Below are 25,879 nucleotides of genomic sequence, written 5' to 3'. Positions count from 1 at the left end.
GTGAGTGAGGCCTGGACTCCTCCCTGCTGCAGGTGGCTGGTGACCTGCCTGGCAGGTGCCAGTGACCCTGCTGGTGATCTGTGTGGCACTCAACAGGGAGGGCTCCAGAGACCCCACAGAGTTGGGCAGGGCCTGCCTCTTCCCATGTGCTGTGGGGTCTGGCCCGTCCTGCTGCCTGGCCCGAGATTTGGGCTTCAGGTTTGTTCCATGGAAAATGTGAGCCACAGACCCATCTCCCAGCCCAGACGGGAATGATGTCATCTCGGGAGCCAGCCTTATCCAAGGCTATCTTGCTGGGCTGATGGTGGATGTTCTGATCCACAGTTCCCAGAAGACGGTACCGAGAGGCTCTGGGAAGGGACGCATGATGCTGGAGGGTCTCTGGAGGGGGGTGCCCAGGGCACGCAGGGCCGCGGTGGAGGGGAAGCAAAGGGGCAGGGCGTCCCCTGTGGGAGGGCCCAGTGGCTGGGGGAGCCGCCCACCTGAGCAGAGGAGCTGCCATCAAGCGGCCGAAGGGCGAGGGGGCCCTCAAATGTGATGTCCTTCTTCAGCACCGTGGCCAAGGGGCATCTGAGGGAGCCACTGTCAAGCCCCAGCCCTCCACCCATCCTTCCCACGGTTTTGAGCCAGCCTGAACCTCAGTTTCCTCAGCTGGAAAGTGGGGATGTCAGGCTTGTGGTGCGGATGAAAGGAGGCAAAGCCAGTGCGGCCAGCCCTGTGGTCACTCAGTGAGGTGGCAGGTGCGCCGCTGTGTGCTGGCAGGCTCTCCTGCCGGCGCCTGGGACGGTGGCTGTTATGATGATGAGGATTGTGGTTATGGCGATTGTGCGGTATTTTCATAGCATCGCCGTCAGCGCCATTAACCCTATCTCACTGAAAGGGGTGTGAAGCTCAGCGGGCAGGTGGGGGAGCCAGGACCCAAGCCTGCTCCCCATCAAGGCGCCCTGTTTGTTGGGTGCAGTGGTGAGGGAGGGGCCCCGTTTTTTGGGTGCAGTGGTGGGGGAGGGGCCCCATTTGTTGGCTGCAGTGGTGGGAGAGGGGCCCCATTTGTTGGGTGCAGTGGTGAGGGAGGGGCCTCATTTTTTGGGTGTAGTGATGGGGGAGGGGCCCCGTTTGTTGGGTGCAGTGGTGAGGGGGGCCTCGTTTGTTGGGGGGCAGTGGTGAGGGGGGCCTTGTTTGTTGGGTGCAGTGGTGGGGGAGGGGACCACTTGGTGGGGCAGCCACACGGGAGGCCAGGAAGGGAGCTCCCATAGCTGGCCTCCGCCCTCCACAGCCGTGTGCCTCTGGGCATGAATTGCTCGGTCAGCCCTTTGGTGCCTCGAAGAAGCCCCTGTGGGCCTGTGGAGTCAGCTTGGAGGCCGGGTTGGCTCCATTTCCTGTCTAGGGGAGGCCGCCTGGCTCTTCCTCAGACCCGAGCAGATGGTCCATGTGGCCAGGCCGGTGACACCCCACTTGCAGAGCCTGGGTGCTGTCCTGTAGACCGTGTGGCTGGGGTGTGGGGCTGTGTCTTGCCAGCCAGGTGTGCTGATGAGTGAGCCTTGATCCCAGAGCACATGGAAAATCCGGCTCAGAATCACTTTTCTACCAGCACCCTCTGGTCTGTTTGAAAATCCAGCAGTTTGGAAGGGCTGCTCTGTTCTAACGCTGCACCCCACGGGCCCAAGCACTCGGCTGGATGGGGCACTGGGGGCTGGTGCAGTGGCCACCGCTTCTTCAGAAAACCCAAGGCTCTGAGATGGAGGAGCCAGAGAGGTAACGCCACCTGCCTAAGGTTGCACAGCTGGGAACAGGCCGGGCAGGACTTCAGCCCAGGCCTGGATCTTCCTGGGTTGAGTTCCCGTACTCAGACGAAGAGGGGCAGGGCTTGGGGTCCCAGATGGGAGACTTCTGGCTGGGTCCTGTCTCCTTATTCTCATGACCCCTTCTTGCGTCTCCTGATCCAAGTCCCCGCTCTTCAGTCATATCTCCTGTGTCCCCTTTCAGCATCTCGTTCTCCAGTCCCGTAGAGTCAGTGCCTGGCTCTCCCCGCAGGTGGATGGCCCTAGGCTTGAATCTTACCCGCCCTGGACTCCTGGGCCTGTCTGTGAGTGCCTGACAGAACGTGAACCCCCTTTACCCTGGCCCCCTTCCTGTCCCCCTCCTGTCTGTTCCCGCTCCTTCCCCCTTTCCTGTCCCCCTCCTTTCTGCCCTCCTTCCTGTCCCCCTCTTTCCTGTCCCCCTCCTTCCTTCCCCCTCCTTTCTGCCCTCCTTCCTGCCCCCCTCCTTCCTGTCCCCTTCCTCCTGTTCCCCTTCTTCCTTCCTCCCTCTTTCCTGTCCCCCCTCCTTCCTCCCTCCCTTCTTCCTATCTCCCTTCCTTTCTTCTCTCTCCTTCCTGTCCCTCCTCCTTCCTGTCCCCCTTTCTTCCTGCCCCCTCCTTCCTAACACCCCTTCCTGTCCCCCCTTCTTTCTGCCTCACTTCTTCCTGTTTCCCCTCCTCCCCTCCCCCTTCCTTCCTGTTCCCCCTCCTTCCTGTTCCCCCTCATTCCTTCCCCCTTTCTTCTGCCCTCCTCCATCCTGCCCCCCTCTTTTCTGCTTCCCTTTCTTCTTGCCCTCATCTTTCCTGCCCTTCTCTAGCCCCAGACCCTGGCGCTTCTCATGTTCAGCCCTGAGTTGCTGCTTTTTGTTCAAATGGCCCCACCCTGTCCTCTGCTGGGGTTTCCTTGACCGTGGGGACCAGGTCTCCCCTGGACACCTTTGTCCAGGTGCTCCCAGCCCACACCCATCCTGGCTGTGCCTGCAAGCCCGTCCTCCAGAAGGGCCTGTGGGTGACCAGGCTGCAGCCGGGGACTCCCAGCGCTTCTGGAGCCCTGGACTCTCCAAACAAGGCATGATTCCCGCTGCACCCCGCGGCCTCTTTCCAGAGCCCTGACTGCCTGCCGTCCATGCCTGTGGGAGGCTGTGTGTTTGGAAATATTTTTTGGAGCTGAGAAGTGCAGGTTTTCCTGCAAGCTAGCCACGTGGCCTCACCCTGCCTGTCTCATGTCCGATAGTGAGTTTTGCCCTAGAGGCAGTCTGAGCCATGCCTTGGGATGTCTGAGCGGGATGTCTGAGTCCCACCCCACTGGCTTCATGCTGTCAGGAAGCCTGGGTCACAGGCCCATTTACTCACCGCAGGGTGTGATGGCAGGGAGAGTATGGAGCAGCCTGGCTCCTAACATAACCCCAGAGCACTCCTCCCTCCCGGCCTGCAGCCACAGCAGGGCTGTGTGTGCTCCACAGGGATGTGCGAGTGCTCCTGATGGTGGCTGATTTGCAGAGACACCCGGGAGTCGCATCTGTCACTGTCCCCATCACAGGCGAAGCCATCTTACTCTATCAGTTGACAGAATGAAGACTCAGAAGGTCTTTCAAGCTGGGACTATGCTCTGGAACTGAGGAAATGAAATTTGATCAGGATAAACATGAGCTTCTGCACTTGGTTTCAAAACAATCAATTGTATAAGCACAGGGCCAGGAGAAGTGGCAGTGTTTTATATGAAAGTGTTTTATATGAAAAAGACTTAGGGGTTTGTGGGTGTCAACCCCATTCATGAACATCAGTGTGGTGCGGCGGCCACAGGAATGCACGGTCACAGGTGGTGTTAGGGATGGAAGGCAGAGTGATCTCAGGTCTGGAAACTGTGCTGAATGGAAGCTGAATAGAAAGAACTGGGGTCTGAACCCAGGACAGAGAAGGTTGGTGGAGTAGAGAGTGGGTGGGTGGCCCTGAGTGTGGGGTCTTGTCCAGAGGAGAGGGGATGAGACCATAGCAGACTGAGGCCAGTGAAGGGATGTGAACCTTGTAACAGCCACCTTCTCCTCCAGGCCCAGCTCTGAACAACCTCCTTCATGACCCTCTCCTTGACCTCCCAGGCAAAGTCTGTTGCTCCTGTGCTGCCTCCCAAGGCTTCTCCCTTGAGACTTAGAGTCAGAGACACAGATTTATTCATCTTTATGTCCCTAAGACTTATCAGAGAGATGCAAAAAATACTGATTGAATGAACAAAAGGATGAACAATCAGAGCTGGCTGCCTTTCTGCAGGCCTTCATGCTGCAGAGGAGTATCCGGGAAAGGCTGGCATGCCTTTCTCAGGGATCAGGACTGTTGATGGTGGTGGTGGTGGCGGTGGCAGAGGAGGTGGTGGTAGTGATGACGGCAATCATGATGCTGATGGTGGTGATATTAATGATGAGTATGATGATGATAACAGTGCTGTGGTGGTAATGGTCATGATGATGGTAGTGATGGTGATGGTGGTCGTGATGGTGGTGGTGAAGGTGATGGTGAAGTTGATGGCGGTGGATATGCTGATGATGGTGATGGTGGTTGTGGAGAGGTGGTGATGGTGGTTGTGGAGAGGTGGTGATGGTGGTGGTGAATGTAATGATGGTGATGATGAGGGTGTTGGTGATGATAATGGTAGTGGTGGTGGGGATACTGCTGATGGTGATGCTGATGATGGTGGTGATGGAGGTAGTGGTGGTTGTGATGATCTGGTAGTGTGGTGGTTCTATGGTTTTGGTGGTGGTGGTGGTGGAGGTGATGCTGGTGGTGGTGATAGTGAAGGGGATGGTTGTAGTGATGACGGTGATGGTGGTGGTAGAGGTGATGGTGATGTTGGTGATCCTGGTGGAGGTGGTGATGCTGGTGGTAATGATGCTGGTGATGGAGGTGATGGTCATGGTGGTGGTGGTGATGCTGGTAGTGTGGTGGTTCTATGGTTTGGTGGTGGTGGTGGTGATGCTGGTTATGGTAGTTGTAGAGGTGATGCTGGTGGTGGTGACGCTGGTGGTGGTGGTGGTGGTGATTCTGGTGATGGTGGTGGTGACGCTGGTGGTGGTGGTGGTGGAGGTGATGATGGTGGTGGTGGTGGGGATGTTGGTGAAGGTGGTGGTGGAGGTGATGATGGTGGTGGTGATGCTTGTGGAGGTGGTGGTGAAAGTGGTGGTGGTGATGGTGGTGGTGGAAGTGATGCTGGTGATGGTCGTGGAGGAGGTAATGGTGGTGATGGTGGTGATGCTGGTGATGTGATGCTGGTGATGGTGGTGATGGAGGTGATAGTGGTGGTGATGCTTGTGGAGGTGGTGATGAAGGTGATAGTGGTGATGAAGGTGATTGTGGTGGTGTGATGCTGGTGGTGGTGGTGGAGGTGATGGTGGTGAAGGTGGTGATGCTGGTGAAGGTAGTGGTGGAGGTGATGGTGGTGGTGATAGTGATTCTAGTGAAGGTGGTGGTGGAGGTGATGGTAGTAGTGGTGGTGATGCTGGTGGAGGTGGTGGTGGAGGTGATGCTGGTGGTGTCATGGTGATGGTGGTGTTGCTGGTGAAGGTGGTGGTGGAGGTGATGGTGATGGTGTGATGATGGTGAAGGTGGTGGAGGTGATGGTGGTGGTGATGGTGATGATGGTGAAGATGGTAGTGGAGGTGAAGGTGGTAGTGGAGGTGATGGTGGTGGTGGTGGTGATGCTGGTGGAGGTAGTGATGGAGGTGATTGTGATGGTGTGATGATGGTGAAGGTGGTGGTGGAGGTGATGGTGGTGGTGATGGTGATGATGGTGAAGGTGGTAGTGGAGGTGAAGGTGGTAGTGGAGGTGATGGTGGTGGTGGTAGTGGTGAAGGTGATGGTGATGCTGGTGGTAGTGATAGTGGTGGTAATGATGTTAGTAGTGTGTTGGTTCTATGGTTTTGGTGCTGGTAGCACTGCCGGTGGTGGTCGTGATGCTAGTAGTGTGGTGGTTCTGTGGTTTTGGTGCTGGTGGTGGCCGTGGAGGCTGTGCTGGTGGATGCTGATTGCTCTGGACAGTGTTCTGGTGCAATCCCGTTTAGTCCTCTGCTTCGTGAGGTAGATCTTATTATCCTGTTTTATCAACAAATGGAGACCTGGAGTAATTAGTCATATGCTGACATCCTCACAGATGACAAGGGAGGGATCCAGTGCCCTGGCCTCCTGTGGTCAATGCCTTCCCTGTGCCATTCTTCTCTGGGCAGTCCTGCCAAGGGTCAGGTGGCTTCCTTCTGGGGAGCCTGGACCGAGTGAATGTCCCCTGTGCCCAGCGATGCCCCGTGTGCCATAAAACAGTGTCTGCAGGCCCACTGCTCCAAAAGTCCAGATGTGGAGAAGGAAGGAGCAGCTTAAGTATGCACTGCCCAAGCCACAGGTGCAGGCCTTTGTGAGGTCGCCACCCTTTGGATGGCGAGTTCTTTGAGGAGGTGGACCTGCCCCCCAGCCCCTGCCACTGGTGCTACTGTTTTATCCCTTGGTCTAGTGATGAGGCCCCCCTTTCCCAGTTTGCTGAGCTGACCCTTTAGTCCCTGTGGGTGTGCATGAGGCTGTGACCTGATCATGCCCCTTCTCTGCACACATGTGTCCTACCCCCATGATGGAGACACAGATATGTCATTTTGCAGCCTCGCACCCAGAGCTGTTGTGAGTAGACTTGACCCTATGCGTCTTGGGCGGGTGGCTGCAGGTGAGAATTGGACTGGGACTGGAGGCAGCGAGCGAGGACATGGCGGGGACAGCAGAAAGTAATTTCTGACGACATGAAAATATTTCTCTAACACTCTCGTTAATAGTGTGAAACTCGTTCTCACAGGTGCTGTGAAAACCATGGAAAAAATTATTTAGACCTCACTGGCTTGGGGGCATTTTGTTTTTCCATTTTGTATGACTCACGCATGAAAAATATCAAAGCGAGATTGTAAATGTGACTGGTTTGGGCCCAGGGCAGCTGGAATGGGGGAATCTGGTGGTCTCCTACGTGTGCAGTGCTATGGATGTCAAGGAAGTGGCTCGTGGAGAAGGGGCACCGGTGGCGTCCGGCCAGGCTGCTCTGGCCGTGTCTGTAGAATCTGCCGGGCCCAGCGGGAGGGAAGCCTTGTGCGTGAGACTGCTAATGACGGTACCATACTTGCAGGGAATGCAGTCATGTTCTTAGCTCCTGTTTCAGAGCCGAGGGCCAGACTCCACCCTCCCAGGAGCCTCTGGGGCCAGCGTTGTTCCATCCCCAGCTTCAGAAGGGGAAAGCGTGGTTTAACGTGGTTTGTGAACACGCCTGAGATCACTCAGCCAGCAAGAGGCAAGGTTCAGTTGTGGGCCCAGGTGAACCCAGCTCCAGGCCCTGGCACCGCCTGTGGCTCTCCCTGCCTCTGTCCCTTCCAGTCGGCGTGTTAACTCAGCTGGGCTGCGTTTTGTATGGCAGGTTGGACAATGTGCCCGCCTGCCGGGACAGGGGAGGTGGGTGGCAGGGCCTGGCAGTGGCACAGCAGTCTCTCCTGGACAACATGCTTGCTGACCGCTTCTCCCACAGCCTCCAATGAGAAGGGTTTGTCTTAAATAATTTGTGTCTCTCTGTTTACCAGCACAAAGCGCTCTGGCTAAAATCAGGTGATAAAATCTGCAGGACAAGCAGAGTGCTCAGCTGGGATTCCTGTGGAACCTGTTTCAGTTGGATGAGGAGGGGGCCTGGGTGCCAGGCAGTGGTGGGGGGCTGGCTCACCCCAGGGATGGGGGGATTGGGTTGAAAGGAGTTGAAAGGAGGACTGCACGATTAAATGGCAGAGGAGGCACTGAGCATGCGATTAGAGGGAACAGCATCATGAGAAAGCAGGCCGGGCTGGGGGCCCCGGCTACGGGAGCCTGTAATTTGGTGAGCCCCGTGTTTCTCATCTCCATGGCCCCAGGCTTATGAGGCTCTCCAATGAAAACTTTGCAATTTCCTCAGCTCACAGCAGAAACGCAGCCTGGATACAGTCTCATTAGTAGAAAAGGCAGAACTGATTCTCTCAGCAAAATGCTCCCGTCTCTGCCAGAGCCAAGGACAACACGCTCCCGCCGCGGCCGCCGACCCGTCTTCCGTCGAACGCGGCCGCCAGTTGTGCCGTGGGCAGAGGCTCCACAGCGGAGCGGAATGGCCGTAATGACCCTGGCCTGGTGGCGGAAACTTCCAGGGCACTTTAGTGACCCAGCAGGGGGCAGAAACCAGGAATGTAAAGGGAGACACAGTGGTCAGTTATCAGAGCGAGGGATGGCGTGAAAACGGCTGCCACCTGCTTCTTTGGGCAGCCACAGGGCCAGCCGTGTGGGGCAGCTGGTGCTGGGTCCTGGCTTTGAAAGTTAAATGGAGTGGTTCAGGGGCTCAGCCAGGAAGCCAAGACATGGAACAGGAGAAGCCTGAATCCGCCAGGTGAATTGGGCAGATGCCTGCCCCTGCTCCTAGGGCTGTGTGGGCGACGGGACAAGGTTGTGGGAACTGGGAGCCTATGGCCATTCTGTGTGTAGGATGTGTGATTTGGCACGATGGCCTTGACTCCAAGGTGGGCAGCTCTGGGGTGGGGACTATGGGGGCTGAAGGCGGAGACTCAGGAGCCCCAGTCAGCCCTCTTCCCATGTGCCCTGCGAGAGTGGCACTGCCTCTCAGACCCTCCGTTGCTGCATCTGTGAAATGGGGATGAGAGAGTGGAAAGGCGGCCTTGCCTTCCTCCTGGAGTGGCTGAAAGAATGGGAGTAGGGCCAGACCTGTAGGAAAAGTCCCTTTTGCTGAGGCGTGAGGTAGGGCTGGGAATTGGGTCAGTGTGAAACACCAGGGTCTTTCCCGACGCAGGCCGGGCACAGGCGGTGCATGCCGAGGATATCCGACATGTCAACACCGCCTGTCACGTTGGAGCGGGGAAGTGGGGTGGCTTAGGACAAGCAGCCTCAAGGACCTGTGGGCTGTTGTTAAGGGAGGGGACTGAGTCCCAGGCACCTCGGGGCCCTCTCCAGTGCTGTGCCAGGACCCATGTGTGTCACACACACGCATGCCTGTTCACATACGTGCACAAGGCATGCCATACCATATACATATGCATAAAAGTGCATGCATGTACCCATGTCACACTTGCACACGTATGTGTACTGTGCACATGACATACGCATGTATGTCATGCACACGCACAACACACACATGAATGCAAAACACGTGTGCACAGTACACATATGGCCTGTGTGCAAGTGCACACCTGCACCCACACGGTACCGGACGCATGCACACACACACGTGTGCACACAGTCACACAACACACCAAGCAACCCCAGGTCCTGGTGCTTGGCCTGCAAGCCGGCCATGGGCCTATAAGTATGGGGTTGCTGGATGGGCTTCCCTGCGTCTGGTGGGTGTTTGGCCCTGCAGGAGGGCTGGAAAACAGCATGAAGAGGACAGTAGCAAGTGAGACACAGCACCTCACATGCTCATCTCATGGCCTGGGCAGGACAGGGGCAAGGCAGTGCATCATGCTCCATATCCCGGGTGGCAATCGGCCTCTGCCTTTCCAGGGCAAGGGGGCGGCTCAGGAAGGAGGCAGCTGCCATCACTGGTAGGAGGATGGAAGATGGAGGATGGGGAGAAAGGAGCAATGAAGGGTGGAGAAGGGGCGTGTCTGAGGAAGGTCGGGAGTGACATCTACTGCCCTGCTCAGGGATGGGGCGTGTGCCATGACACCCAGCAGTTGGATGTGACATCAGAGGACAGCCATGGGCCACTGCTGGGCAGGGCATCAGGTTGGCTCCGTGTGCTTGTGTGCCAGAGGCTCTGATGGCACCTGGGAGGGGGACTGTGGGGACCATGGGCCTTTCTGAGGTCGTGGTCAAGCTGCTTGCAGGTTCTTGGGGTCAGAGCCCATCTGTCTGAGAGGGCAGCTGCAGCTAAGAAATTCCTGGGGTGCCTCAGTGCCTCAGGAAGGGTCAGGGCATGGCCCACGGGACAATTCTGACCTACAGCCAGCCTCTTAGAGGCCCAGGGTTGGGTCCTGGAAGGCTGCAGGCTGAGGTCTCTCTGGGGTTTCTTTGGCTGCGCATGTGCATTGTGACCCATCCCCAAGCTCCAGTTTCCTGTCCCTGTCCCCTGAAAAACCATGAGCACACCCAAGCCCAAGCAGGGGCTGCCCACCAGCCCCGGGCCCTTTTTCCAGGTCGCCAGCACCTCCCACCAGCCAGTGCCGGGCAAGGCTTCGCCAGGAGAGGTGGCTTCGTTGTCCGATTTTCCTGGTCTGTAGTTTGGAGCTTGGTTTCGCATCACAGGAGGCATTGTGAAAATGCTCTCAGCATACAACATGAAGTTATGATCCTAGTTTTGTATTTGAAAGACGGTGTGTGCCAGATTCTAGCGGCCAGGGTGGCTGGCGTGCCCTCTCCAGCACAGTGGGCAGTGGCTGCCGGAAGCCCTGGGTTGAGAAGGATTCTGAGGGCACTGGGGCAGATCTCTGCCTAGGGCTTTCTTGAGCTTCAGGCAGAGCTGTGTGTCTGGTCCACACAGCCTAGAGGGGGTCAGGGGAGGCTGAGATTTCCTGTGATGAAATGGGGAGACGGTGGCTTCCAGGGGCTGGTTGCCTGGCTGGTAGGTGGCTGGGCTGGACATCTCCACATGCCAACCTGGCTTCCAGAGAGGAGCTGACTCTGAGTGAACATTCCAGAAGGAGGAGTGCAGGCTCAGGAACTGCCCGGGTACCACTGACAGAAGGAGGGGCGTTCCCGCATCCACAGCTGCCTTTGAGGTCTGTGAGGGGCGGCTCCAGTCCTGGCTGCATCTTAGAATCTCATGAGCATTTATGGCTCCTGAATCCCAGGACTCCCCAGACACACCCCATGGAGTCTCTGGGGGTCCCAGGGTTCCGCGGGTGTCACCTGCTGGGTAGGACACAGTGTGTGGCTGCATGTGAGTATCAGGGAAGAAGCTTCTCTCCACCCTGGACCCATCACATCTTTCACCAGGACAGCGATGGACACGGGTCTCAGGGATGCAGGAGGACTTCAGTGTGGCCCCCACTGTCCCCATCCAGGGCCCCCCATGGTACCCCTCAAGGGTCCCCTCAACTATCCCCATCCAGAGCTGTCAGGTGTCCCCCCCATGGCACCCCTATCCAGGGCTGCCCAGGCTCCCCCATAGTACCCCATCTAGGACCACCCTGTAACCTCCCCATAGTACTCATACAGGGTTGCCCAGGACCCCCCATGACCCCATTAGGGCTGTTCAGTGCGTCTCGTCACCCCATGGCCCTCCATGACTGTGTTTGGATCCCATCACTATCTCGTCTCTGCTCTGAGCAGTGGACTAGCCACCAACCCACAGCCCCGAGGGCAGAGCCGGAAGTCCCATGCACCGGGGCCTCTGGACTTGCAGGAATCAGGTGGCCCCAGGGGCGGCCCAGGGCAGAGGCAGGCATCTCACCGGAGTCCTGCAGAGTGGGTTACAGCCTTTGCGTCAGCTTCAGCTCCTCCTCCTCCCAGTCCTTGTGGGGGTCTGCTGGGGGGCAGATGTGGGGGTGCAGACATCACGGAACCCTTTTCTCAGCCCTGCCTGGGAGGTGGCACAGAAGCAGTGAAAGCTTGTGCAGCCATGGGGCTGGCCTGTGGGAGTCTGCTGGGCTTCAGGGCAGGCATGTGCTCCGTGTTGGAGCCTGGAGCAGATCCCTCACCACGGCCCCATCTGCCTGGGGACCTGCAGAGAAGCTCCTGCTCCTCGACAGCCTTGCTGGGCACCCAGGTGTTCAGGGCCCTCTCCCTCACCTGCATGTGTAGGGAAGAAGCAGTGGGTGGGCTGGAAAGAGCCGTGGGCCGGGACCCAGATCTAGAGCGACCCTGCTTCTGCAGCAGTCTGAGCCCAAGCCTTAGCACCTGCACCTCGGTTTCTCCTTCTCCACGGGGGTGGTGTGGGCTGGGCAGACCCTTGCCCTTTGGCAGTGGTGCCCACAGAACACACCGGCTCTTACTAGTGTGAAAACCCACCTGAGGATTTGGTGGGGTGATGAGTCGAACGAAGCAGGTGCATTTGCAGAGAGGAGGGGGCACTGAAGTGAAGAGGCCTCACGCCCGGTCCTACTTATTGCCTATTCATGGCTGCAATCTGGGGGCGTGGTGGGCAGGCCACAACGTAGGGCTGGCTGAGGGCCAGGTCAGCCTGGGATCAGAGCGCAGGGCACCTGGGGACACCTCAGGCTTTGTCTCCCTTTGTGGGTGTTCATTACCTAGCCTTGGGCCCTGGTGGTCGTGCTGGTGTGCCTGGGTGCTGTGTGCGCACATGCACTGAGACCAGCACCAGCACCTGATGCAGGACCTGCAAGGTATGGCCGCCGTGCTGGACACCCTGGGGTACGGGGGTGTGCCGGACACACCCATGATCCGAGGAGCTTGGGGCTTCTGGAGAAGCAGAGCTGGATCCAGGGGTGCACCAGGGCCCAGGACCACAGCTGCCCCTGAAGGCCCCCGAGGCTTCTCTTCCTTCTTTGAAGTGCCTTTGGAGAGCGTATATTCAGATGTCAAATTGCCAGTTGAAAGGAGAACATATTTTATTTGAATTGGATGAGATTTGATCCAGAAGTCATGTTGCTTAATAAAAATGTGGGGTTTTGATTCACTGTTCCTCCTTGTCTTCTGGAGAATTTGAAACATGAGCCAGGATCCTCTGGTGCGGGAGAGAGAGAAAGAGAAAGAGGGAGGGAGAGGGAGAGGGAGGTGGGGCAGGTGGGCAGCTGTGCTGGCCTCAGGGGGTGGAGAGTAGGGCATCCCGTTTGAGGGTTGGCGTCGGGGAGGGAAGGTGTGAAATGCTGAGGGCTGTGCTCATCAGGGCCCCACTCTTGCTTCCTCCTCAGAATGCCCCCAGTTTACTGTGATGAGGTCTCAGGGGCAGGAGGAAACAGCAGGTAGCTGTCTTCGGTCACTCCCCGTCCCTGTGCTCTGTCCCTTTGTGGGCCACAGCCCCCGAGGTGAAGCCTGGAAGGAGAGGAACCTGTCACCCAGTACCCTCCTCAGCCTGGCAGATGCCCCAGCCCAGGGAACAGGTGCAAGCTCAGCCCCCAATGACTGCCAACCCTCAGCGGCTTCCTGCACCACTGTCCTGAGGCATCCTGCAGAGAGGAAGGACCTGGGTTGGAAGGGGCTCGGCAGTGCTGTCCATGATGTGGGGTGATGCTGGGGGTTATAGTCCCTGAAACTTCAGATGAGGCGGTAGGTACATGGTGGCCAGGGACGCCCCATGCTCTGGGGCTGAGGCCTGCGGGAGGAGCACCCGTCTCTGTCTGTGCTGCTCCATCTGTTCTGAGATGTGGGGACAGGGGAGACAGGGCTGGGTCAGCTAGTGTCGGGGGCCCCGCTGCACGCCTAGGTTCCAGGTCCTGGCCACTGCTACTGTGGTTCTGCAGTTGGGGCCAGTGATGTCTCCTGTCGCAGCCCCTTCTTTCTATCTGTTAAATGGAGGTGACAGAAATTTCCCTTGTGAGTCCTGAGTCCTGCAAGGGAACGGGTGCTGGCGTGCACCCAGGCACTGGGCAGACCTCAGAACCCTGGCTGCACCCTTCTGGATGGGGCGAGGCAGGGGCAGGTGGGCAGAAGGGCTGTGGCTGGGCTGGGCTGTGGCACAGTGGTGCTGAGAAAGGTGGGTCCATCTGCCTGTGACCCAGAGGCAGGTGTGGATGTGGATGTGTGGCTGAAGTCAGGAGCAGGAACTTTACACCTGGCAGAGCTGCCTGGAGAGTCGGGTGGGCTTGGGGAGGGTTCTGAGCTCCTCGCTCATCGTTTGAGGTTTTTAAACACAGGTTGGGGTCACCCACCGTAACCGCAGACACATACCCCACTTTCTTCCCCTTTTTGGTGCTGAGATCCATTTCTTGTTGAGCCCCGAGGTCTTCCACTCGGATCCTGCCTCGTACCGCTCCCTCCCCTCTCAGGAGCACTGTCCTGGCTGCTGTGGCCTCTTCCCTGCCACCCTCTCACACCTGCTGTTGGGCCCCACCCTGCATCCTGCGTCAGCCCCGTGCGGACGCCCAGTTCCTCCAAACCTGCTGCCCACTCAGGGCTTTTCCTGAGCACACGCCTTCCCCCATTGACCTCAAAATCTTTTGCATTACTTATTGAGTGCCTTCTGTATACACAAGGAGTTTTGCCTGGAGGACTCCACAGCTCTGTGAGGTGAATGCCGCTATTTTATGCTAATTTTTTCAGAGAGAAAGCAGGGAGCAGAGAGGTGTGTGTGAGCAGGCTCATCCCAGGCCACACAGCCAGGCAGCGGCGGAGCTGGTGTGCGGGCCGGGCCTGTCTGGCAACACAGAGCTTGCTGCTTTTCCGAGCGTGCCTGCGGGCTGGGGTTCCCTCCGCCCCACCCGTGTGTGCAGTGGTTGTGGTCCTCCCACCCGCTCCATCCAAGTCTCAGTGCCTGTCTTGCTGTGGCCAGACCCTCACACCAAGGGTCTTCGTGGAAGACAGCAGCCCTCGGAACAATGACGGGTGTGCGCAGAGAGGTCACAGCTGTGAATGTCCCCCAGCCCTTTCCAGAACACTGGCACCCTGGGGCTGAGGGTGACTCACCAGGGTCAGAAGTACACAGCACAAAGCCACGTCACAGCCACCGCGGCTGCAGGCCAGCGTCTTCATGGCAGAGACAAAGCTGTCACTAGACTCCTCCTGGCCCAGAGAGGGTCCTCAGCCGTGGGAGGTGGTGCCTCTGCCTGGATGGAATGAAGGCTCGGATGAACCAGGCTCGGATGAACCGTGGAGAACGTGCCATCCTCCAGATGGGGTTGGGCACCCTGACCCTGCAGCCCGCTGGGTGTTGTGGCTCTGGAAAAGTGTGCAGATGTGATGCAGGGTGGCAAGATGGGCTCCAGACCCAGAGCACTCAGCACCTGGCCCTGCCTCAATTCCCCTTGCCTGCAGCGCTCTGTCCAGTGACAGGATTCCAGCACCTGGACATGGTCCTCCGTGTTCTTTCCCTCCCTTGAGTGCGGTGGGGTGTGTAGTGGTTGGAACCTTGCAGGCTGCCTTGGGCTGATCCTGACCTACCCGCTGGGGGACCCTGGACAGGTGACCTCACAGGGCCTCGGTTTCCTCTGCTGTAGAGTGGGGATTAGGGGACACAATTCATAGGGTTCTTGAGGGCACAGAAAGACCATGTGCAGGCTCTTTGCCTAGTACTTGATCTGTGGTCAACATGATCTAAATCGTCATCACTCATTGTTGTAATCATTACTATATTGGTCGGCTTCTATGCATCTGATTATGGTCAAAAGATCCTCTGCTTTGAAACACCCAGGGTGACACCTAGCATACCTGTCATCTTCATATCTGCCGATAGCGTTTATGAGGCCTGCGTTTCTTATTCCTAGTAGCAGCCCTTTTGTTTCTCCTGTGCGCACATCGTGGTCAGAGAATGATGAAATAAATTGTCTACACATTGTGGTTAGAGGAAGAAGGAATACGTGCTTGCATGCTTTTCCTGGCTGACACAGTCAGACTGTAGGCTGCTCACAATGAACCCAAGAGTTTAGTTATTAGCAGCGTGGATTCATCCGCCTTGTAGTGTGGGTCAGTACTTCCGTCTGTTTTATGGTTGAATAATGTTCCGCTCTATGCGCATACCACACTCTTTTTATCCATTTATCTGTTGGTAGGCATGTGGGTTGCATTTATCTCTTGGCCATTGTGACTAATGCTACTATGAACACTTGTATACATTTATTTGTTTGAGTACCTGCTTTGTTTGGAGGGTGAACTGATTTGGGTGAATTGTTTATGCATCTGTTTCAGTTCCTGAGATTGGAATTACTGGGTCATATGGTAATTCTAGTTTTAACTTTTTGAGAAACCAGACATCACCTCTTTAAAAATACTCTCTCCCCCAGTGGTTGAGGGGTAATGGCAAAGGAGGCAGGGTACCTCCAGCCCTCGGGGTCTAGGGTGGGTGAGAGTGCAGGCTGTTTCTCACAACAGGCAAAAGCTGCCAGCATTGCACTGGCATCTGGCAGGTGTTTAACAGGTGTCTGATAAATGGATGAGTGAATGAGTGGTGGATTGATGGGTGGGTGGGTAGATGGGTGGATAGACAGATGAATGGATGTGTGGATGGGTGGAAGGATGGGCAGAGGGATGGACAGATGGATGGAAGGATGGATGTACCTAGATGGATAGATAGATAGATGAATTAATGAGTGGATAGATGGCTGGGCGGATGGATGGACAGGTGGATAGGTAGATGGATGAATGGATGAGTGGATGGATGGGTGAATGGGTGGAAGGATGAGTGGATGGATGGATAGATGAGTGGAAGGATGTATATATGCAGATGGATGGATGCATGGATGGATAAGTGAATGAGTGGACAGAATGGATGGAGGAGTGGATTGATAGAGGGGGTTTAATGGATGGATGGATAGACAGATGAATGGGTGAATGGATGGATACATGGATGGATGGGTGGATGAGTGATGGATGGATGGGTGAATGCATGGAAGGATTGGTAGATGTAGATGGAAAGGTGGATAGATGGGTGAGTGGATGAATGAATGAGTGGATGGATGGATGGGTATATGGATGGAAGGATGTATATATGCAGATGGATGGATGCATGGATGGATGGATGAGTGAATGAGTAGACAGATGGGTGGATGGATAGAGGGTTTATGGATGGATAGACGGGTGAATGGGTGAATGGATGGATAGATGGATGGATGGGTGGATGGATGGATGGATGGAAGGTAGATGTAGATGGATAGGTGGATAGATGGGTGAATGGATGAATGAATGAGTGGGTGGATGGATGGATGGATGGATGGATGGATGGATGGGTAGATGGACGAGTAAATGGATGGATGGGTGGTTGGATGGGCCAGCCTAGCTTGGGTGTCTTTTGTGAGTGGCAGCTTCTAGGGAGAATGTTTGACTCTGAGGACAAGCTCATCTTGTGGCTTGGTCTGGACTTTGCCCTGCTTCAAGACATGGGGCTGTGTCTCCCAGGTCCCCATGCGAGTGCTCTGTGAGCTGCTTTTTCATGCGCATCTGTTCTTTTCCAGGGTGACATCCAGCAGCTGCTCTTTGTCTCGGACCACCGGGCAGCTTATGATTACTGCGAGCACTATAGCCCTGACTGTGACACCGCAGTACCTGACACCCCACAGTCACAAGACCCCAATCCAGATGAATATGTGAGTTAACTCTGGCTGGGATCTTGGGGGGCGAGAGCAGACTACTTGGGATGGTTGGTGAAGGGACACATAAGCCATGGGACCCTTATTTTAAATAAATCCATTGAGTAAGAATTCAGAGGGACTCAGGAAGTAAACATTGGAATATCTGACTCACTTTACTAAATAGCACTGCCCAGAATGATAGGGTCACAGCGTTTGTCATCAATAACCCTCTCCTTTAACCTTTTGAACAAGCTCCTTGATGATGAACGCCCAGTGCTCTCTCACCCTTGGGCTTGACCTTGATGGGGTATTTGTGAGCACGGATGCCACAGGGGTCCCCGGAGGGGCCATGTGCAGCTCGCCAAAGAGGACGGAGCCTGGGCTTGTCTACTGTAGAATGGCCAGCCCTCGGATCCTTTGAGTGTAGAGTGTGCTGTCGAGTGGCAGCCACGTGCCTGACACCTTTGTCCCTCTTCCTGGGACCCGCCATGTCCATGGGTCAGCTTTCCTCCCCCTCCCGCCCCCCACCCTCGTGGCACTGCAGTTTATCTTATTTGCAGTTCTTTCTATCACCTCTGCGTGAAAATGCTCGCCCATGCCCTGGGCCCATTGCCTCTCATTTCTCATCTGTAATATTAAATCCTGTTTATTTCTCCTTGGGTCTTCCTTCTTTCACCACCAGTCAGGAGAGAAGGAAAGGTAGCTTTCAGGAAGCTGTGGAACCCCGTGGCCCAGGCCACATCTTACGAACCCCAGGAAGGGCTGGACAGAGCTCCCAGCTGAGTCCCTGCTGCCCCGGCCTCCTGCCAGTCACCTGCCAGCTCCTGGTATGGAAATGGGCTCAGGACGAGGCCTGCTCTGTCCCAGTGAAGCCCTTCCCATGGGGTCCCCGGGCTTTGAGGCTTGGGGCTGAAGGCCCGGGAGCCTGCTGGTGACGTGGTGATGGCTGCATAGCCTGCCATTCTGTTAGTTGTTCTGGCCTGGGTTCCAAAGGGCCAGAGGCCTTCACCTTTGAGGGCTCATCTTTCTCTGACTGCTCAAGGGGACCTGGTGTCCCCCCGCTTTCTCCCTTGTGCTTCTGATGAGGCTGCGTCAGCTTTCCAAGGAGCTGGAGAGGGAGGAACCCCATCTGGGGACCCACAGGGAGGTTCACGCCTGGGGCTGGACGGGGCGTCGTGGCGTGCAATCTTCCCAGCCAAATCTGGAGGTTGCAGAAGGACAGCAGGCTGGTCGCCCTGTGGGCTTGCTGCTTCCTCACGGGGCCGCAATTCCCTTTCAGTACACGGAAGGAGACGGCGAGGGTGAGACGTATTACTACGAATACCCCTACTATGAAGACCCCGAAGACCTGGGGAAGGAGCCCACCCCCAGCAAGAAGCCCGTGGAAGCTGCCAAAGAAACCACAGTGGTCCCCGAGGTCTGGGCCGAGCGGGGGACTGGGTTGGGCTGGGTCTCTCAAGGCTGTGGTGCAGAGGAGGGCGAGGCTGAGAGAGGTCGTGTCAGGGTGGAGGGTTGGGGGCTGTCTGCTGAGGGTTGCGGGGGCAGCTCAGTGAGGGAGCCGGCTGTTGCGGGCTGTGTAAGCTTTGCCGTCACGGGGAGCATTGGGCTTTCCGCCGTGAGGAGGATGTTGGGAGATGCAAGGTATACAGGGGAGTATCCACCAGCATCTCTGGGCCCTGGCCCCGGTCCCCACCCTGTACCAGGCACAGGGCTCGAGCAGGCCCAGGATGAGTTTCGTTCTTGGGTTCCTCAAGTATAGGTGCAGCTGTGGTGGGAGAGGAGAGAGGAGAGCTCAGGGGCTCCCCGGGCGGGGGGTGACGCAGTCTGAGGTCAGCCTTGGGTCCTCCCCTCTCTGGGCTGTCACCCCCTCACCTCTGAAATTGGGGACTGTTGTGAGGGTGTGTAAGCAGCCGTGAGAGCTGGAGGGCCACACCTAGCAGGGCCCGGGCCCCATGCAGGAGTGGGGATGGGTGGGTGCTCTGCTGGGGAGGGAGGCTGTCCAGCCTCAGAGCCATTGTCAGCGGTAAAGAGGGTGGGGCATGAGCATGGGCGGTGTGCGTGTGTGCATGGAGTGTGTGTGAGCATGTGGCCCGCAGGCACGTGTGTGCATGAGCCTGCATGTGTGTGAGCGTGTCTGTGAGCGTGTGTGTGTAAGCGTGTGTGCATGCAGGCACGGGTGTGTATGAAACTGCATGTGTGTGTGTGAGCGTGTGTGTGAGTGTGTGCGAGCGTGTGTGTGCGCAGGCGCGGGTGTGCATTAACCTGTGTATGTGAGCGTGTCTGTATCCTTCTGGGGAAAGGTGATCTGGTCATCTCACATCGCTCTGAGAGCCTGGAATGTTTGGCTACTTTTGTTTTTCTAAATATTAATATATGATTCGCCCTTTTCTGGTGTGTAACTGGGTGGGTTTGAGTCCATTCCGAGCACGCTTGGTGACCGGGGGCTCGCAGCTGGGCCGCCTTCTTCCCACTTGCTCTGCCCCCAACCCCCGTGGATGGGGGCAGCCGCTGCACTGAGCCTCTGGGCCTCTTGACAGCCCAGGGCTCTGGGCGTTGCCACTGAGATGCCACTGAGATGCATGTCCGTTGCACCTGGACATGCGGCAAGTCCCAGGCCTGGCTCCGCTGCCAGCCTCCTCCCTGACTCCCGCTGTCTCTGCCCTTGGCTCCCAGGAGCTGACCCTGACCCCCACGGAAGCGGCTCCCACGCCTGAAACCAGTGAAGCGGCTGGGAAGGAAGAGGACCCTGGCATCGGGGACTATGACTACCTGCCCATCGAGGACTACTACACTCCCTCGCCTTACGAGGACCTCACCTATGGCGAGGGGGAAGAGAACCCCGACCAGCCCACAGATCCAGGCGCCGGGGCCGAGATTCCCACCAGCACCACCGACACCTCTAACTCCTCCAACGTAATTTCTTTCCTTCCCATTGGTTTGGTCTGGGGCAGCGGGCCAAGGGCCAGGGCTGGGGCCACAGTGCTGAGCTCCCTTCTTACTCCAATTCTCACCTTGGTGTCCTGGGGTGGCCCCTGTGTTCCCACCACACCCTGGCCCTGGGCCCTTGGCAGCTGGGCGGTGTAATGCACCCCAGGGGAGGCCATTGCTAAATGAGTTTGGAATCCCTGGCTTGCTGAGTTGATCTCAGTGTGGTCAATTTTTCGCCTGGAAAATGGGTAGAATGACCCGAGCCCTTCCGGTCTTGGAGGGTTCAAGTGGAAATTGGATGAGGATGGGGATGGCTTGTGGACAGAGTCCCTGCCTGTGGCCTGGGTGTGGCCAGGCAGGACGGGCCTGGGAGCCAGGATCCAGATAAATACAGTGAAGCAGGAGCTAGGGCCGCCCTGGCTGGGACGGGGGCAGACCGTCAGCAGACAGGCCTGAAAGCTCTGCCCGAGACCTTGGAAAGTGAGCCCGCATCTCCGGACCTCGGGGCGTCTCCGGACCTCGGGGTCTCCGGACCTCGGGGTTCTCATTTCCATCATGGCACTGACACAGCCTGTCTCTGGGGGCTGTGAAGTTTTCAGATTCGTGGGGAGTCTTGCATAGTACGTAGCACGTGGCCGATGCTTAACACAGCCACTGTGCGCTGCAGAATCTTCATTGCCAGAGAGGACACCCCGTTCCAGCAGGTCCAGACCCTGCGTCAGCAGCGCCGCACTCGGAGTGCGTTATTGCAAGACCCTGGGGCTGTGGGGTGGAGCCCCTGCCTGAGCAGGTCCCTGGGTGCATGGGTGTGCCAGCTCCGTGGTGTGCCCTCGTGCCAGGGCAATCTGGGCTGATGATTTTTTGTTGGAGGGAGAAGATGCATAAAGAGGCTGCCAGGGGACACAGGACCTCTCCTTGTGGGTTGGACTCCAGACTCCAGGCATTGTGTAGCTTAGGAGGCCGCTGGTCTTGAAGTCCTGGATTTGTCAGACCTGGAGCCCTCAGAGGAGGTCTCTCCCAGAGGGGGGTCTCTGCCCGGTTGACCGGGTAGCCATGGTGCCCGCCCAGGGTCTGATGGAGAGGCAGTGCCTGGTGCATTTGTGAAGTGACCCTGCGCCTTCCTCTCCCTCTGCAGCCAGCTCCGCCTCCAGGGGAAGGTACGGATGACTTGGAGGGGGAGTTCACTGAGGAAACCATCAGGAACCTTGACGAGAACTACTACGACCCCTACTATGACCCCACCAGCTCCCCGTCGGAGATTGGGCCAGGAATGCCGGCGAACCAGGATACCATCTATGAAGGGGTGAGAGGGTGCAGGCCCCCGTTCCAGGTGGGGCTGGGGGGCTGGCGGGGCATCATGGGGGCTCCTGCCCAGGAGCCTCCTCAGGGGTGGGGCTCTACGGGCAGCTCAAGTGTTGCATGCTGTTCCCAAAACTTTATTTTTAAAGAGACCTCAGTGCCTCGAATTTGCTCTGAATAACGTGTGCATCACGGCATGCTCTCCTCCGGGCCTGGTTCTTCGTTAGTAGTCTCATGGGCTTCCATGGGCCTGACGTCTGTCACGCTCCTGCCATCCTCCTGGGCCTGGGGAGACGCCTGACTGCGATAGCGCCCTCGCCTTGTGAAATCGGGCAGATTTTGTGTAATCTGGACTTTCTTTTTCACTTTTCTCTCCGATTCTCTCTCCGTCTGCCTTTTATCACCCCCAGATTGGAGGACCTCGGGGCGAGAAAGGCCAAAAGGGAGAACCAGCGATCATCGAGCCGGTGAGGACATTTTCTCATTCTCTCCCTGAAGTCGTGGTGTCTGCTGCTTGGGGGCACAGTGGGGTGTGTAGGGCGTGACCAGGTCCATGGGCCCCTGGACCTGCGCGGACTGGGTCACTTCGAGGAACCACCTGGTCTCGTGGAGTCCACGCACCACTCGTCACCAGGACTTGGGAAGAATCCCCTCGGGTCGGGGATGTTCTGGACCATGATGGAGGGGGCGGGATAGGTGCTGGTCCCAGCCCGTCCTGCGCCCGAGCTCTGAGCATCTCAGTGCTTGTCAGTTTCACCCAGGATGAAAAGCAGCTCAGCGCTGTCAAGGCAGAGGTGGAGTCCCCTTTGAGGGGTGGAGGAGAGGATGTAAATGGCCCATTCCTTGTAAAAGATGCGCGCGGCAATGGTAGGGAATAGTTAACACGTGGCTGTACTTTCCGCGTCTGTTACACAACCGTTTGGAGTAAGTTTACTGAAGCCGTTGAAACATGGAATACTGTTTATGAAACTTTGTCAAGGGAATGAAATAAAACAGCACTGTGCTGAAATAATGAAATAAAACAGCACTGTGCCGAAATTCCAGCTGGGTAAAACCCAACTATGTTAGGTAATCAGATCATGGGTGAGTTTAAAAAGTTACTGTTGATAATGCCCTCAAGTGTGGGACTGTAGCGGAGGACATTCTAGATGCCCCTCCTGGGTTGGCGTGTTTGGTGGGGGCCCTGCCCCGCACTGGGGTGTCCGTGTCCCTCAGGGGGTCATGGCCTGGCTGGGAGGCCTGCTTTTCTCCCTGGGGTCTCAGAGGCGCTAAGGTCAAGGTCTTGACATCCCGCCCCCCCCCCCCCCGCCGGCGGGCAAGATGCCCCGTGAACAGCTGGACAGGGAGTCTGGCAGCTGCATGTGGTGGGCACGACCTGAGAGCAGGGAGGAGCCAGCACCAAGGCCCACCCTGCCATGTTGTCCAAGTGCCCACAGGAGGATGTGCGCGTCCTGCACCACGGCCAGTCGCGAGGCTGGGGGCGGCTGTTTGTTCTGCTGCCAGGGCTCCGTTCCTGAGGGCTGAGCTCAGGATACACCTTGGGGCTCCCAGAAGCCCCCTGACCTTGCGGTTCCCAGAATGTGGAGTCATGGTGACCCACCATCCTCCGGTAGAGCTGGGGACATTCTCTTGGAACCTTGACAGATGGCACTTAGCAGGCATTTATCCCCTTGGAATCTGTTTGAAGCCCGTGGCCAGGGCAGACGGGATGTGTCCCATCTCTGGGGTGGAATTCCCAGGGTCCAGGGCTTCCCCCCTTCCTGGCCTATAGAAGCGTCTGGATGGCTCTTGTGGGGCTCCATGCCCCTGCTGCAGGCCCAGCCCGGGGGTAGGACCTGCCAGTGCCCACAGACACATCCTTTTCTCACACCGGAGCCCCTTTCCAGTGCTCTCTGGGGGTCCAGGGAGGACAGAGCTTGTCTGAGGCAGAAGGGTCATGGGGTGCAGGGCAAGGGGGTACAGAGGTGTGAAGGGAGACTCCGAGGCCAGGGTCCCCCTGCTCAGCAATGTGGACAACCTCAGAGCCAGGCCTTGGCTCAGGGAGCAGAGTGGCTGCGGGGGAGAGTGACAGCCGTCCACCTGGGAGGACTCACCCAGAAGCAGGGGCTGCGGGCCTGTTCTGCTCTGCCCAAGGGTGTTGACCAGAAAGTGAACAACAGCAGAGGCTGCATCCAAGGTCCCAGCCCCGAGCCACCCTTGTTACTGGGAGGTGGGACATCCTGCCGCACTTCCCCAGACGGTCTTGGCCCGCAGGTGGACTTGAGGTTGGCCTTGGGCTTCTTTTGTGCTGTCCCCATTGCTTCAGTGAAAGGCGGTCCTTGCTCGGGGAGGAAGATGGGAGCTCAGGAGTGGGCAGGTGCAGCTGGCTCTGCGGGATCCCGGTTTCCCCTCCCTGCTCTGGGAGGGCCGGACTGAAACCTTTGAGTGAGCTTCGCGTTGGCTCACATTTCCGAGTAAGCTGGCTCTGTGAGTGTAGACATGGTGTCGGGGCTCCTGGAGGCGGGTGGGAGTGTGGGGTGGGCACAGGTGTTCCACTGCCAGGCCCCTGGGAAGCCAGCAGTGGGCAAGGGTGGGCCAAGGAGAGGGCGGAGAGTTGAGGTGGCCCCACAGGAACCTCACTGCTCCGGAAAGTCCAGTTCACCTTTGTTGGGAAAAGCAGCAGCCGTCTGGATCACTTAAAAAGGATTCCCTGCCCCGGGCCCCAGCCTGCTCCCAGTGTCCCGGGGCCTTTGGCCAGGCCCCCTGCAGAGATCACATAAACAGTTGGAATTTCTCAACCTGGAGCATCGCCAGATGTCCTTGGGTCCAAGCTGCACATAAACAGATTGCCAGGTCCTGGGGCCCTGCAGGAGTCCCGGCTTGTGGAAGGGGGTGTCTGTTGTCTCCCATCCCCCCAACCTGCCCCACCTGACTTCTCTCTTGGGAGATGCATCTGTTCCGGGTCTTTCCCACTCAGTCCCGCTCCCTCTCATTGTCAGCCAAACCGGAGGCTCCCTAAAAGGGCAGGAATCCACAGAACGGAGAGGAGACAGGTTCATCTTTATCCCTGGGCTTCCAACCGGGAAGCCCCCAGTGGCTGATTTTACTTGGGCCATGTCGGTTAGGGGCATCCAAATCACCATCTCCACTTGACGCTGTTTTTTGTTTTTTTAAAAAGTGCTGTTTAACAGATAGGTGGACCTCCTTTGAGATTGTCTTGAGTTCTGCCAGGTCTGAGGTCTTTTATTTCTTTTGTTAAAATTGTATGCATTCAGCCAGGTGCGGTGGCTCACACCTGTAATCCCAGCACTTTGGGAGGCCGAGGTGGGTGGATCACTTGAGTTCAGGAGTTCGAGACCAGCCTGACCAACATGACAAAACCCCGTCTTTACTAAAACTGCAAAAAAAATTAACCAGGCGTGGTGGTGGACGCCTGTAATCCCAGCTACTCTGGAGGCTGAGGCAGGAGAATCAGTTGAACCCAGGAGGTGGAGGTCGCAATGAGCCAAGATCATGCCACTGCACTCCTGCCTGAGTGACAAAGTGAGATTCCATCTCAAAAAAAAAAAAAAAAAAAAAATTGTGTGCATTGAAGGTGTGCAGCATGTTTGATAGACTTACACAGGCACAGACAGACACAGTGACGTGATCCTGCACCCACCACTGCCACCCTGTAGCTGCCTCTTTTTCTTCTTTAGGGTAAGAGTGCCTAAAGTCTACTCTCTCGGCAAATGACATCTACAATGCACTATCATTAACGATATCGAGACGTTTTCCTCTCGTTCCTCTTTTGCCGGGTGAATTTTGAGAGTGGCATCTCTGGTTGGGTGGGCGGGGGCCAGAGCGGAGCCACAACTTGCCAGGGATGGTTCAGGCATTCCCTCCCCCAGGCACATTGTTCCAGCTGTTCCCAGCTTCCTTCAGACGCTGACCTGGGATGATCTGGGGTTGCCTCCCCTGTGTGGTCCCCGCCCGCATTGCCCCAGTTCCCTGAGAAAAGCAATTTGTGTGTCTGGGAAGGCAGCTGCTGTCCCTGGCGCCCTGATGGCCAGTAGTTTCTCCCTTAATCCCAGCTCAGCCCTGGGCTTTCTCAGCTGCCTTTGTCAGAGAAGGAAATTGGAAAGCTGGGCTCTTGGAGGCTGCTCGGATGAGCTCTCTGTGTACAGCACACACATGAGTGTCTCTCTGAGCGTGCATCTGTGTAAACACAGTGCGAGCCTCCCCAGCTGGGGCAGGATGGGAGGGGTGGGAAGATCTGCGACCCCCCCCCCCCGACTGGGAGTTCCCTCCCCAGCCTGGTACCCAGCACCTCTGGTGACAATCTCTAGTGGCCTGTGGCCTGGCTGGACACACCCTTTGACTTATCAGAAGTGAGCTGTCTTAGTCCATTTTGAGCTGCGGTAATAGCACACCACAGACAGGGAGATTTAGAATGAAGAGGACTTCATTGGCCCACAGTTCTGAAGGTCGGGAAGTCACATATAGAAGGACCACATCTGGCGAGGGCCTTCTTGCTGTGTCCTCACATGGCGGAAGGCATTGCGTGGTGAGAAGCAGCGGGAGAGAAGGTGACTGCTGTCATCCTGTCATCAAGAGCCCACACCACCCTAACGACCCCACTCCCATCATAGCTGCATTCACCGTCCAGGAGGGCAGAGCCTGGTGACCTAATTTCCTCCTGAAGATCCCACCTCTTTTTTTTTTTTTTTTTTTTTTTTTTTTT

The 25,879-nt window shown here is 57.1% G+C and overlaps 1 protein-coding gene across 2 annotated transcripts in view; it reads left to right on the top strand.

The window, feature by feature from the left end:
* The window catches only part of COL5A1 (collagen type V alpha 1 chain), a 203,676-nt gene that overhangs the window by 66,403 nt on the left and 111,394 nt on the right, over positions 1-25,879 (top strand). For both annotated transcript variants that reach the window (XM_025358858.1, XM_025358857.1), the window contains exons 5-9: positions 16,834-16,965; positions 18,230-18,367; positions 19,624-19,863; positions 21,014-21,181; positions 21,588-21,644. In XM_025358858.1, coding sequence (XP_025214643.1) covers positions 16,834-16,965; positions 18,230-18,367; positions 19,624-19,863; positions 21,014-21,181; positions 21,588-21,644 — 735 coding nt within the window. The remainder of the gene's footprint in view (positions 1-16,833; positions 16,966-18,229; positions 18,368-19,623; positions 19,864-21,013; positions 21,182-21,587; positions 21,645-25,879) is intronic.

The sequence above is a fragment of the Theropithecus gelada genome, chromosome 15, assembly GCF_003255815.1.
Source record: "Theropithecus gelada isolate Dixy chromosome 15, Tgel_1.0, whole genome shotgun sequence".
NCBI lineage: Eukaryota > Metazoa > Chordata > Mammalia > Primates > Cercopithecidae > Theropithecus > Theropithecus gelada.
This window is presented reverse-complemented; position numbering and strand designations above follow the sequence as displayed.